The 16,075-nt window shown below is 41.4% G+C and overlaps 1 protein-coding gene across 2 annotated transcripts in view; it reads right to left on the bottom strand.

Moving 5' to 3' along the window:
• MDGA2 (MAM domain containing glycosylphosphatidylinositol anchor 2) overlaps positions 1–16,075 on the bottom strand; it is a 1,083,460-nt gene that overhangs the window by 537,034 nt on the left and 530,351 nt on the right. The window contains exon 4 of one of the 2 annotated variants that reach the window (XM_069735022.1): positions 965–1,161. In XM_069735022.1, the coding sequence (XP_069591123.1) occupies positions 965–1,161 (197 nt within the window). Of the gene's footprint in view, positions 1–952; positions 1,162–16,075 lie in introns of both variants that reach the window. The other variant, XM_069735014.1, reaches the window with a different exon arrangement.

The following is a 16,075-nucleotide window of genomic DNA, read 5'->3' on the forward strand; positions in this document are numbered from 1 at the left end:
TGAAAAACAGAGTTTTTTAACTTACTTCTATTTAAAGTTATATTTCAGGGATCCTTGTGTTTTGTTTTATTTTGGTTTTCTTCTGGTTACTATTCTACTTGCCATCTCGCACCACTGACCGGCTGCTAACTCCGCAATCCTTGAAATCTTGAAAACGGAGTAGTTTAGGCTAAGCCTGTTTGTGGGAGCCCTCTTTGAAGCTGAAAACTGACCACGTACAGTATTACTTGCTTAAATTATCATCCATTTACGAAAAGGGGATAATTTTTAAACTGGTGTTGGACTCTGGGGTCCCAACTAATAACCAAAATGGGGGCTTTGCTTTCCCCAATCTCCCCTTACTGCAAGATCACGGGCAGGAGGATATTAATTACTTCGCTCTGCAACCCAGTTCTAAGTTGACAACACTTAAGATATGAAGGTAGCTGAATACAAACCACACTTCTTCTTTAGTGCCTTGAAATAGAATAGAAAATCATGGGCCATGCTCAACAAGGCTATCCGCAAAGTTCCTCCTGGCTGCTGTCTTGTGGCACCAAAATCTAGTTTTCAGCGGGAGTTCAAGATGTAATATTGTGTGGAAAGGTGAAAATTGATTCTTGATGCTTTTCCTCAGTTTGTAACCCAAGAACTGTATCAAAATGCCATGATGAAGGCACCTAGCGCAAATGCCTCCTCCCTTTTCTAGTGGTGGGCGTCTATAAATATGCAACCACCCACTATCGGAATAAATATTAGCATTCACTCTCATACATTCCATTGTGAAATAATGAAGCGGCCAATGGAGAAAGAGACATCTCTGTTTTGGACATCATGGGAGTCCCCAAATGACAGATTCCATTAATGTGATCGACACGTCCTAATCGTCCTTGTTTGGGTGGGCAACCTCTTTAAGAAATGAGAGTAGATACATTATCAATATTTAATATATGTAATAAAGGAGATCAGATACCTTATTTCCTACCTGGGTGAAGAAAGGCTCGTATATCTCCACACCTTTATCAGAGCCTTGTAGAAGGATCTCCTCTCCCCGTTTCCAGCTGTACCGGACTGGTGGATTGGAGTTAGCAATGCAACGCAAGAAAACAGTTCTCTCATAGTAAAATTGTTCCTTGGCTTCGCCTATACTTTGATGTACGGTCACAATGGGATCATCCAAATCTGAAAATGAAACGGAACAAGGAGAAGATTATGTAAGATCCTTCAGCTAAATAAACACCTTAACGACTAGCAGAGCCAAGATTCACCAGCAAGCTCCAGGAGGAAATGCTGTCGGGAAAGAGATGTATGTTACCGAGACTTTTGTGTAGAGCAACAGAACTTGGGAACAATTTCAGCAATTACATACAGAATTTCTACTATCCGATTTCCCGCAGAGGGATAATTTGTAAAACTACAAGCTCTGATTCGATAGGTTGTAAGACATGTAAAGCATTGTTAAAGGGGTAAAACAGGTGATAATTGTTAGATTGGTGTGGGTCAGAGTTCTGGGACCTCGACTGATAGACAAAAGTCCCTTGTTTCTCCCTGCGAGGAGTGATTGATTATGTACAGTATGTGCCGTGATGCTCCAGTCAGTCAATGGCGCTAATGAAGACAGTCCACTACTACTCTCATCAGCGCAAGCACAACCAGGGTTCTGGGACCACATCAAATTGACAAAAAGGAAACCTATGTCCATCATTTCTCCCAGCAAGAAGTGATTGATTATGCTTGTGCCCTGCTGGTCGATATAGTCAATCGATAGGACTGATGAAGATTGGTCAGAACCGTGGTGCTCAGCGCATGCATAACCAGTGGTCTGGGACCTTGACAAATTGACAAACAGGGAACCCATGTCCAACACTTCTGCAAGCCAAGTGATTGATTATGCATGTTCCCTGCTGCTTGATTTAGTCAATGGCACTAATGGCACAGCCCAGTATCGTGCTCATCATCGAATGCACAACTTGAGTTTCAAGACCTCTAGTGATCTACAAGAAGGGAACCCATGTCCCTTATTTCTCCCAGCCAGAAGTAATTAATGAACCATTCAGAACTGCTGCAGAACTTCATAACACACCTCAGCTGCTGCAGAACATCATAACACACCTCAGCTACTGTAGAACCTCATAATATGCACCTCAGCTGCTGTAGAGCCTCATAATACAGCTCAGCTGCTGCAGAACCACATAACACACCTCAGCTGCTCCAGAACCTCAAAATACACATCAGCTGCTAAAGAACCTCATAATACACCTCAGCTGCTGCAGAACCTCATAATACACCTCAGCTGCTACAGAACCACATAATACACCTCAGCTGCTCCAGAACCTCAAAATACACCTCAGTTGCTGCAGAACCTCGTAATGCACCTCCGCTACTGCAGAACCTCATGATGTACGTCAGCTGGTGCAGAACCTCATGATAGACCTCAGCTGCTGTAGAACCTCATGATGCACATCAGCTGCTGCAGAACCACATAATACACATCCGCTACTGCAGAATCCCATGATACATCTCAGCTGCTGCAGAGCCTCATAATACACCTCAGCATACACCTCAGCTGCTGCAGAACCTCTCAATACACATCAGCTATTGCAGAACCTCAGTAATACACATCTCAGCTTTGCAGAAACTCACAATACACCTCAGCTGCTGCAGAACATCATATTGCACCTCCGCTACTGCAGAACCTCATGATGGAACTCAGCTGCTGTAGAACCTCATGATGCACATCAGCTGCTGCAGAACCACATAATACACCTCAGCTGCTGCAGAACTTCATAGTACACATCAGCTACTGCAGAACATCATCATATACCTCAAGTGCTGAAGAACCTCAAAATACACCTCAGCCACTGCAGAACCTCATGATGCATCTCAGCTGCTGTAGAACCTCGTGATACAGCTTAGCTCCTGCAGAACCTCAGTAATACACAGCTCAGCTACTGCAGAACCTCATCATACACCTCAGCTTCTACAGAACCTCATAATACACCTCAGCTGCTGCAGAACATCATCATACACCTCAGCTACTGAAGAACCTCATAATACACCTCAGATACTGCAGACCCTCAGTAATTCACACCTCACCTGCTGCAGAACTTTATCATACACCTCAGCTGCTGCACAACCTCATATAATATACACCATAGCTACTGCAGAAACTCCATAATACATCTCCACTACTGCAAAACCTCATGATGCACCTCAGCTGCTGCAGAACCTCATGATAGACCTCAGCTGCTGCAGCACCTCATAATACATCTCGGCACTGCAGAACCTCACAATACACCTAAGCTTCTGCAGAACCTCATAATACACATCTCAGCTGTGCATAACCTTATAATACACCCCAGTTGCTGCAGAACCTCATAATGCACCTCCGCTACTGCAGAACATCATGATTCACCTCAGCTGCTGCAGAACCTCATAATACACCTCAGCTGCTGCTGAACCTCACAATACACCTCAGCTGCTGCAGAACCTCTCAATACACATCAGCTACTGCAGAACCTCAGTAATGCACATCTCAGATTTGCAGAACCTCATAATACACCTCAGCTGCTGCAGAACCTCATAATGCACCTCAGCTATAGCAGAACCTCATGATGCACTTCAGCTTCTGCAAAACCTCATGGTAGACCTCAGATGCTACAGAAACTCATGATGCACGTCACCTGCTGCAGAACCTAATGATGCACCTCATCTGCTGCAAAACCTCATGATGCACGTCACCTGCTGCAGAACCACATAATACACATCCGCTACTGCAGAATCTCATGATACATCTCAGCTGCTGCAGAGCTTCATAATACACCTCAGCATACACCTCAGCTGCTGCAGAACCTCTCAATACACATCAGCTATTGCAGAACCTCAGTAATACACATCTCAGCTTTGCAGAACCTCATAATACACCTCAGCTGCTGCAGAACATCATAATGCACCTCCGCTACTGCAGATCGTCATGATGCACTTCAGCTACTGCAAAATCTCATGATAGACCTCTGATGCTATAGAAACTCATTATGCACGTCACCTGCTGCAGAACCTCATAATGCACCTCCGCTACTGCAGAAGCTCATGATGCACCTCAGCTGCTGCAGAACCTCATGATAAACCTCAGCTGCTGTAGAAACTCATGATGCACCTCAGCTGCTGCAGAACCTCATCATACACCTCAGCTACTGCAGAATCTCATCATCCATCTCAGCTACTGCAGGACCTCAGTAATACACACCTCAGCTGCAGTACAGCCTCATAATACACCTCAGCTGCTGCAGAACCTCATCATACACCAGTTACTGCAGAACCTCATCATACACCTCAGCTACTGCAGAACCTCAGTAATACATACCTCAGCTGCTGCAGAACCTCATAATACACTTTAGCTGCTGCAGAACTTCATGATACACCTCAGCTGCTGCAGAACCTCATAATTCATTCCTGCTACTGCAGGACCTCATGATGTTCCTCAGCTTCAGCAGAACTTCATAATGCACATCAGCATACATCTCAGCTGCTGCAAAACCTCATCATACACCTCAGCTGTTGCAGAACCTCATAATACACCTCAGCTGCTGTAGACCCTCATAATACACTTCAGCTGCTGAACCTCATTATACACCTCAGCTGCTTGAGAACCTCATAACACACTTTAGCTGCTGCAGAACCTCATGATACCCCTCAGCTGCTGCAGAACCTCATAATGCACCCCTGCTACTGCAGGACCTCATGAGGTACCTCAGCTTCTGCAGAACTTCATAATACACCTCAGCATACACCTCAGTTGCTGCAGAACCTCATGATACACCTCAGCTGCTGCAGAACATCATCATACATTACAGCTACTGCAGAACCTCATAATACACCTCCGCTACTGAAGAACCTTAGTAATACACACCTTAGCTGTTGCTGATCCTCATAATACACCTCAGCTGCCACAGAACCTCGTTATACACCTCAGCTATTGCAAAACTTCATAAGCACCTCCGCTACTGCAGAACCTCATCATACACCTCAGCTGCTTCAGAACCTCATGATAGACCTCAGCTGCTGTAGCACCTCATGATGCATCTCAGCTGCTGAAGAACCACATAATACTCCTCAACTGCTGCAGAACCTCATAATACACCTCAGCTGCTGCAGAAACTCATTAGACACCTCAGCTGCTGCAGAACAACATAATACACCTCAGCTACTGCAAAACCTCATGATACACCTCAGCTACTTCAGAATCTCATAATATACTGTACCTCAACTACTGCATAATCTCATAATATACCTCGGCTACTGTAGAACCTCATAATACACCTCAGCTGCAGCAGAACTTCATCATACACATCAGCTACTGCAGAACCTTATCATATACCTCAGCTGCTACAGAACTTCATAATACACCTCAGTGCTGCAGAACCTCATAATACACCTCAGCCACTGAAGAACCTCATGATGCATCTCAGCTGCTGCAGAACCTCATGATACACCTTAGCTGCTGCAGAACCTCATAATACACCTCAGCTCCCGCAGAACCTCATAATATACCTCAGCCACTGCAGAACCTCATGATGCACCTCAGCTGCTGCAGAACCTCATTATACACGTCAGCTGCTGCAGGACCTCATAATACACCTCAGCTGCTGCAGAACCTCAGTCAGGGCCGGCTCCAGGTTTTCGAGGGCCCCGGGCGAAAGAGTCTCAGTGGGCCCCCCCCTTAACACATACCCCGATTTATGATGCACAGATACGGCAGAGAAATGTATAGTACAATGCCAGATTTCACTTCTTACATGAGTGACAGCTATTGTAGATTCTGCAGTGTATATATACAGGAGGAAAGGTGCTGTGCAGTGTATATATACAGGAGGAAAGGTGCTGTGCAGTGTATATATACAGGAGAGGTGCTTTTCTGTTTTGAGTTTTTCTATGAAACAAAGACTTTTCTACATAAGCAACTTTGTTTGGTTTTGCGGCCCCAACAGATCTGTGCTACAAAGTAACAGGCGGCTCGGGCATTAATGAGGGACCTGATGCTGAATCCTTTCCACAAACCCTAATGACCCAATTAGTGCCCCATCATTAGAACCTCATAAAAAGCCTCCCTGTCCCGAGCAGTCATGTACAGTATGGGGGGATCCTGCAGCCCACCCCCTGACTGCTCCATACCATACACTGCCCTCTGTCGCTCTCACTATTATCCTGTGCATTTCTCCTTCATCGTTACCCCATGTTACACTTGTCACCCCCCACTACAGAGTAGCAGGGCAGCCAATGTCACCCACTCCCGGACCCTAATGGCAGCAGGAAATGTCTGCTCCTCTATTGGGTTGGAACCTGATTTAATCAAGGAATAATGTGGATTTGCTGCCGGTGGCTGCAGGGGAAGGGTTAAGTGATGCTATGTCCTTGGTGGGAGCAGTGGCAGCTGCTGGGACCTGGACAGACACAACCAATGTTGCTGTGACTGCACAGTGTGATGTGGAGGAGAGAAAATGAGACGCAGAAATCACCCACATGCCAGCACTGGGCAGAGTCCCTCCAGTCACCAGCCTGGGCCCACGGGGCCCCAACGTACAGCCCACAACTCAGATTTATCCATGGCAGCAGATCCCCTTCCTCCTGGCATCTGGCTAACCCCATTTATGCGGGTCAGATTGTTATCTTTAAGGTTCAGCAATAACCTTCATACAGATGGGAAGGGGTTAAGCTTCTTCCTACCCCACTGGTGCAGGTTTGGTGCAGCATGCATGTATTCTGGGTGAGCTGGGCGACTACAGGCTGCACCCCACCAGCTGCTCCTCCAGACATCACCCACATTTTTAGGCATCAGAGACAGACAGCAGCAGACTGAGCCACAAGTCCAACTGCAATCACTGCTGGATACCATAACACTCACTGGGGCATGGGTAGGATGGAGCTCCTCGGAATCTGCCTGATAAACTTCAGCACTGTCTGCAGCCACCCAGGGGGGGAGAGCAGAGAAAGTGCTCTCTCCGCCCACAATGTCACACTGGCTGCCTTCTGTTAACCCCTATGTGTGCCTGCCTGGCTGCACTGACTGAGTGAGAAGATGCTTGTGTCAGAGCTGGCACATAGGGGTTAAGAGAACGCAGCCAGCAGTGACTTTGTGGGGGGAGAGAGCATGTTATCTCCTGCTCTGCTCTCCCAGCTGTATCTATGACAGCATGAGTGGGCCCCCCCTCTCCCCAGGGCCCCGGCATTTGCCCGATGTGCCGGGTGCTGACGCCGGCCCTGCCTCTTTCCATGTTATGTGCAGATGCACTGTGCATGATCGGAAGGCATATTCTGAACCTCTGGACATGCGCAGTGCGTGCCACTGATGTCGGGAATTGTACACCTGGCCTCAGAGCCGCATAACTTCGCTCCTGTAAATTATGTTATGCCCACAGGGGCATGATAATATGGAAAGAGGGCTGTCTTGCCTGGGGAACTAACGCCCCATCGACTAGTCAAAGCCCTCATTAGCATAGGAAAAGAGGAGGTTATAAATGCTTTTTTAAAACATTTATTTAACTGAATTATGATATACAGGGCTGGTTACGGAAGGAGTTTAATCACAAATGGCTGAATGCTGCTGGATTGGAGGGCATGGGGGACCTGACAGGTTTCCTTTAAGCTCCCCTAATTCAGCCACTTTTTTCCATTTTGTGCTGCGTCGCTCCATTGCAGAGATATTTATATTTGTTTTTTTGAACAGCAATATGTGAAATCTCTGCTTGCAGGCCAATTGGACATTTCTTCATAGTCTTCTCTGGGGACATGCACTTTCACATCTCCCTAGCAGAAGCTGTCAATCACAACAATAGCAGTCAAAGAATCATAGAATGTTTAAGTTGGAAGAGACCTCCAGGGTCATCTGGTCCAACCCGTTGCTCAAAGCTGGATTCACTAAACCATCTAAGACTGATGTCTGGCCAGCCTCTGTTTGAAGATTTCCATTGAACTCGTGGCAGCCTGTACCAATCATTGATCATCCTCAATGTCAAAAAGTTTTTCTAATATCTAATCTATATATTCTCCCTTTCACTTTCATTCCATTGCTTCTCATGTTTCCATGTGCAAATGAGAATAGTGATGTTCCCTATGCACTGTGACATCCCTTCAAATACTTGTAGACAGCTATTAAGTCTCCTCTTAGCCTGCTTTTTTGCATTCCCAGATCCATTAACCGTTCCTTGTAGGACATATTTTGCAGTCTGCAAAGGTACCAAATACTAATGAAATGTATGTAAACTTTTGTCTTCGCAGTAAGTAATAAAAATGCCTTAAAACCTTCTCTCTCTCTCATTATTCCGGCATTTGGCAAATATTAATAATTATGGTAATCCTAACTGACCTAAAACAGGAAAGGTTTATTCTGATTTCATCTCAGATATTGAGAAAAACATGCAGATGTGTATTTTTATATGTGTATGGAAACTTCTGGTTTCAACTGTATATAGTTGGGTCTGTGTGGACCACTCCTTAGATTGACATTTATCAACACAGCCAAGATGTTAATATATTAAATACCTCTAAGTCCAGGTTCTGGTCTGTATTAAAAAGCCTTCAGCAGTCGGCAAAAAAATTCAGGAGTTAGCCGCAGCAAACCTAATTTCAGGGAGCCCCTGCTGATGAGTGACCCGATATAGTATGAAGCCGCGTGTGAGTGACGTCACTGTGTTGCTGGAGGGGCCATACTATCCCTTATGCATTTCAGAGATGCAGCTATCTCCTTCATCAGAGGGTATTACGATACAATAGCTCTTTCCAGACTTTATTTAATCAGTTTCATAGTTGATTATGTGTCACAGTGTGAATGGTCACCAATACCATATTAATATGCACAATATATATTACAATATGTACCATTATGTTCACACTAACAGCTGATATCATTTGCTTGAACGTCTTGTGCAAAGCTTGTGTTACAGAATAGGTTTTTCAATATATTTATTGTGCCACATTTTCGGCATGCATTGTTACCAATAATGTTTAGATAATTGGTATATGCATAATATATAGCACAGAGACATATATTTTATTAAATTGTGTTCTATATGAAGTTATCACACCACCAGGGGTTTTTTTGTCTCTTGCAGCTTTCTTATATATGTTTTTCCTTATATTACCTTGAAAGTGAGAATGGCACGGGTATTCACACTTATTCCAAAATGAAGTTAATATATATGACTACTCCAACACCCTCCTCTGTGGCCTCCCCGCTAACTCTCTTGCACCGCTCCAGTCTGTCCTCAACTCTGCTGCTCGCTTAACCCACCTCTCTCCTCCCCTGTTTCTCCCCTCTGCAAATCCCTCCACTGGCTCCCAATTCCCAAACGAATCCAGTTCAAACTACTAACACTGATCTACAAAGCCATCCACAACCAGTCCCCTCCCTATATCCCTGAACTAATCTCCTAATATCTTCCCTCACGTAATCTTCAATCCTCCTAAGACCTCCTACTCTCCTCCACACTTATTCTTCCTCACACAACCACCTCTAAGATTTCTCCCGAATATCCCCCATCCTCTGGAATTCCACGCCTCAACACATCCGATTATCCACCACACTCGGATCCTTCAGATGGAACCTGAAAACCCATTTCTTCAGGAAAGCCTACAGCCTGCAATAACCATTCTGCCGCCTCACCAACCACCCGAGCTGCTGCACCCCCGACCTTCTGTCTCTTCTCCATTATCCCGTAGAATATAAGTCCGCAAGGACAGGGTCCTCTCCCCCCTGTACCAGTCTGTCATTGTACATTTGTTTACTGTAAACGATATCTATAACTCTGTACTTAACCCCTTTCTCATGTACAGCACCTGCGCCTCCGGCATTTTCACGGAGGCCACGGCATTGCAGCAATTTAAGGGCAGGGGCCCCGGGCTTTCACAAAATGTCGGTGCACCACCGAATGCGCCGAATACTGCCGCACCAGTCTGGGATGGAAGTCATATCATCGCCCTGCAGCGTTGGACTACCGAACACTCCCTATTTCCAGCCCAGGGCAAACTCCTGCTGCCGCCACACTACTGGTAAGTACATGCCGACGCACCCCCATTGTCCCTAAAAAAAATTTTGGAAATAAGTGTGTCTTATAGTTTGGAAAATACGGTAATAAATGCAATATTTTCTGAAATTAAAATATAATATTATGGATCTTGGTAAAAATAGATTACTGTGTAAACGATTCCTTAATTAATTTTTCTAATTTCATTCTTTCACTTATTTCTTAATTAACTCTATAATAATTTGTTTAAATAATGTTTGGACATACAGTACAATTTATTGAAAATGTTCTCACCGCACTGCCTGATCCATGTAATTCCTTCACTTATGCCATTCATTCATTCATTCATTCATTCAGTCTTCAAACTTTTTATCACAAAATATACTAATTTTCTAAGATCACAATTGAATAGAACTACAATATAATAAAGTGAAAGTGCTTCTAGGGAACCATCTATAAATATATTTACTGAACTAAATTACTCATATTTTCATGGTTCATTTGTACCTAACCGTCATAAATTCAATCATTCATCAGCTCTATAAATCCTAACTAGAATGCTATCCTGAAAATGTCCTTGCGGTATTATCTTCATTACTTTTTTATTATTCCATTTATTCATCAATTTTATTAATTTGTAATATAACAATTTTGGTAAATGCACAGTTTACTTGAATTACAACTCAAAAGAAAATCCACGAGGCAATATGTGATAGAGTAAATGGCTGAACTACGGTAAGTCCTTGATTCATTTTTCTTGATTTCTTTCATTCTTCAGTCTTTTAGATTACGTGATATTGCATCTTTCTAAATGAACCTTACCACTGTACAAAGGAAGAAAATGTCTCAGTTCAAGCTGAAAGAATTTTCTCAATTTTTCATTCATTTCTATATTAATTTATTTTCTGACTTTTAGAAATTAATTTGAATTATGGCATCTCCAAAATTTCATTGTATCCAACTAATGCCTTCATGTATTTTCTTGATAATTACCATTCATTCCATAATTTACAAATTAATGTATTTAATTGATATGATGACATCTAATATACAGTCTTGAAGTAGCCTTGTAGTACTGTCTGAACAAAGTAGTTCATCCATCCATTCATTCTTTCACGCATTCATTCATTCATTCACTTACTATTTCACAAATTAAATAATATGGCGTAAAGTATATCTTGAAATATACTTGAAGAACTGTCTGAACGAAGCAATTGCTTCATTCATTCATGCTTTTACCCCCCACACTTTCTTCCTTATTTTAATTTCATGGTTTTAGTCTTTTATTCCACTATGTGAATGGGAATGAATGAGTAAATTAAGTTCTTTATTTATTTTCTTGATTTCTTTCATTGTTCAACCTTTTAGCATAAGTCATATTCCAGTTTTCTAAATTTACCTTTCAACTGTACAAAAATGAGTATCTGGAAAATGTTTCAGTGCAATATGAATGATTTTTCTAAATATCTTTCATTCATTCATTGTCTAATGTTTGGTATTGATATGATGACATCCAGTAAAATATCTTGAAATATCCCTGTGGTACTACATATTTCATCTATCCATTAATTAATTCATGCTCAATATCCCAAATTAATGAAGGGTTTTGTCCAGGACTTTTACATTAATGACCTATCCTAAAGATATGATCAGTGGGCGGCGACACTCAACACTGTTCCCACTGCTGGCGGGTGACAAAAATGCTCAGTTGCTGATCTGTACAGCACAGCTCCATCAACTGCATACTGGCCATGAACAGGCACTGCACATCCGCTCCAATTGATTCGAATATGGGGCGGATGTGCAGTACCTCGCCATGGCCATTATGAACTTGATGGAGCTATGCTATGCCGCTCCACCTTCAAGCATTTGTGTCAGCTGCCAGCACAGGAAACAGCTGATTGGCAGGGGAGTTGCACCCCAACTGTTCAGACATTCATGTAGGCCATCAGTGTAAAAGTCCTAGATGACCACTTTACATTAATTAATGTAATGTCACCCTGGAATATTTGTAAGTATACTTGAAAAACTGTCTGAACTAAGAAAGTCATTAATTCACTCATTCATTCATTTTTTCATTACCCTTTCATTCTTCCATATTTAAATTATAGTTTTTATTCTTATAGGACCTATTTATTCATTGTTAATAAATCAGTAAGTTAAGCCCTTTAATCATTGTTTTATTTTCTTAATTTCATTCATTAATTCATTCATTTGTGCAATCACCCATTCCTACATTAATTTTTTAACTTTTGGAAATCTGTGACGTGATACGACTTTCAAAAATTAGCTTGAAGTGCATTACCTGTAACCCCTTCACGACCTTGGAATTTTCCATTTTTGAGCTTCCGTTTTTTTGCTCCCCTTCTTCACAAAGCCATAACTTTTTTTTTTTTTATTTTCAATATGGTCATGCAAGGCCTTTTTTTTTGTGGGACGATTTGTAATGTTTAACGATGCCATTGATTTTACCATATATTTGTATTGGAAAACGGGAAACAAATTCCAAGTGCAGTGAAATTGCAAAAAAAGTGCAACTCCACAATTGTTTTTTTCTTACCTTGTCCACTGAATCCTAAAACTGAACTGCCATTATGATTCTCCAGGTCATGAGAGTTTGCAGATACCAAACATGTATAGGTTCTTTGTTATTGATGTGGTGAAAAACAATCCAAAGTTTGTAAAAAAAAAAAATTGATTTGAACTTTTATATTTTTTTAACTTTTAACTTGCTTCAGCCCTGCTATATGTATCAGAATCGATAATCTGCCATGGGGCAGCGCTCATAGCAGATCAGAAATGACAAGCATAGGGGTCTACTGCAGACCCCATGTCGTCATGCCAACTCATTGCCCCCCTGTGATCATGTGACACGGATGCCAATGGGTGGAGCTAGTGACGTGCATCCGGTTTGCACAAGTTAAATGATGCTGTCAGAGGTTAACAGCTGCATTTAAAATGCTAACATCCGCGGGTGGATCATGATTCCACTCGTGGCTGTTATTGCACATGACCACTATCATGTACCTGAAAACATGCAGGCTCAGCGCCGTAGCCTGTATCAAATGCCGGGACACGACCTTTGACATATACATATGTCATATGTTGTGAAGGGGTTAATATATCCCTGTACTATTATCTTGGGAAAAAATCTAATACATTAATACATTCGTTAAATATCTGCACTACCTTTTTAATTCATTCCTACATTCTTCAAACCTGTGGCTCAAATATGAACAAGAAATTTCACAATAATCAATCGTTTTGTCCTAGAAAAAAAATCTTAGAAGAGTAATAATTGATAAAAATAACTAATTCATTCATTTTAATTATTTGTATCAGTCTCCTTATCAAAATGCTAATTTTATTCATTTATATCAATTGACACATTTTGAATTAATTAATTGATTCATTTTCTTACATATTTTTTATGATTAAACTTCAAGAATTGAAACAATCGGTATTTTAAGGCATTAAATAAAAAAAAACCCTGAAAGTTTCAAACTTGGAAGAAAAACATAAGCTAATTAATTAACTAATGAATTAAATCATTTATTCATAAATCTAAAATATGTTAATTCCAAGCATAAACAAATTATTATAATTTCTCGAGAATGCCCCCGCAGCTTTATCTCAGCAGACATTAAACCGGTAAGGAGTATTATAAGAATTACATGAAGATCTAATGTACAGAAGCAAGAAGAGACCAAATCTCCCACCATCGTCATACAAACCTAAATAATAGTGATGAGTGAATTTTTCAAAATTGAATCTGGCAATTAGCTCAACTTTTACCAGGAATTTCAATTCGCTTAGAATTTATTAGATGGAAATAGAATTTGCTCCATTATTTCCTGGGGTCTTTACAGAACTCAGAAAACAATAAAAATAGGATGAAAATGAAGAAAAATAAAATATTCACCTGACGAGAATTGAATAAATTCCTCCACATATCATGCCCTCAACACTCCAAGTCATGTTCTCTGTAGTTATCCCCACATCACAGAACATGGACCTCATATCTTTTTTTTTTGCTTTGATTTTCTAAGCTTAAAATATATATTGACATATGAAGTGACCTTTATCATATGATACCGCATCCACCCATCCAGCTGAATGTCATAAGGGAGAATTTCATTTTGATGGTCGTGAAAAAAGAAGAAAAACTAGTGGAATTGTATCTTTGTCACCTTTTTTCCACAAAAATAAATTCTCGTATTAATGAAATATTCTTGTTTACTTTATACTATGGGCTTATCTTTAGAACAAACAATGAATGCGTCCACCTAAAATAAAAAGGTTATGACATACAAAGAGGGAAAGTAAATATATTTTTGGGGTTCTCAAGATCAATACTAGCCCACTTTTCAAACAGTAAAAGTACAGTAGATCATGGATTCTCCTAAACATAACATAGGTCCAGAATTTTCACGTATGTTCTATACCACCACATCAAAACCCTGTCATGGGCAGCCCAATCTCCAGAGCTGAACCCCATTGAAAACCTCTGGAATGTAATCAAGAGGATGATGGATAGTCACAAGTCATCAAACAAGGAAGAACTGATTACATTTTTGTACCAGGAGTGGCATAAGGTCATTCAAAAGCAGTGTGAAAGACTGGTGGAAAGCTGCCAAGACGCATGAAAGATGTGATTACAAATCATGGTTATTCCACAAAATATTGATTTCTGAACTCTTCCTGAGTTAAAACATTAGTATTGTTGTTTCTAAATGATTATGAACTTGTTTTCTTTGCATTATTTGAGGTCTGAAAGCCCTGGTTTGTTTTTTTAATTTTGACCATTTTTCTTTGTCAGAAAAAAAAATACTAAATTTATTGCTTGGAAATTCGGAGACATGTTGTCAGAAGTTTATAGAATAAATTAAAAATGTACATTTTACTCAAAAATATACATATAAAGAGAGAAAAATCAGGCAAACTGAACATTTTGCATTGGTCTCTTAGTTTTTGCCAGAGCTGTATATAGATCCAAATCCCTTTTACTTACCTTCTGTGAGTCAGTGTAACTCCTCTGTTAGCAGTAATCGGCTTCCATGACTAAATGGTATATTTTATAAGGTTTTCCCATCTAAGACATTAAATCCTACTCACAGACGAGCTGCGCATGTGCCGCTTCTACACTTGGACTGATATTCTGAAAAAATTGACAGGTTTTCCGATTCAAAACAGTGAGCAGCCTATCTCTACTTTCTTCTTGACTCCTTCTTAAACTGTTTTCTCTTAAATGTCACATTTCAAAACAAAATATACCCTATAAGAATAAAAAATATGTGCCCCCTGTATATTACACCTAGAGGGGCTCTAATGACCTGACTTCCCATTCTACATCAATAGGGATTAATTCCCTTTACAGCTATAACAGCCTCTACTCTTCTGGGAAGTTTTCTGCAAAATAGAGGAGTGTGATCCATAACTGCACAGAACACATTTCCTCTTCTCCATAGTCCAGTGTTGGCGTCTTTACACCTCTACATTCGGCACTCGGCATTGTGCTTGGTGGTGTAAGGCTGCATGTAGCTGCTCGGCTAGGAAGCTTCCGGTGGGGATGCTAATACCATAGGAGGTCTGGACACTGCAGTTATGGGGTCAGCAGAGTTGGTGACTTTCCTGCCCTCTGCTCCTCAGTACTTGGTTCCCCGCTCTGTAACGTTACGGGGTCTCCACCTCATGTCCGAGTTGCTGCGGTTCCTTCCACTTCTCAATAATATCACTCACAGGGGATGGAGGAAGATTTAGGAGGAAGAAGTGTCATGAACGGACTTGTTACCCCAGTGGCTCCCATTACAGGACTGTGCTGGTATCAGTGATCTCTTTAGAACTGTTTTTGAAACTATCATAGAATTATTTGGCGCGTGCAGCACAAGCGCAGATGCCTCTCCGTCCAGAAAGACAGTATAAAACAGCAAAATTCTTTTTCTGCAGAAAATAGGTATAAAAAAATAGGCAAAAAAGCATACAAACCAAACCCTAAAATGCCGCAATAGCTGTAGTTTAATTTATAATATGAACCCACTGAATAGAATCTTTTTTTTTTGCGGTTGGACAACTAGTTT

Source organism: Ranitomeya imitator, chromosome 1 (genome assembly GCF_032444005.1).
Source record: "Ranitomeya imitator isolate aRanImi1 chromosome 1, aRanImi1.pri, whole genome shotgun sequence".
In the NCBI taxonomy this organism is placed as follows: domain Eukaryota; kingdom Metazoa; phylum Chordata; class Amphibia; order Anura; family Dendrobatidae; genus Ranitomeya; species Ranitomeya imitator.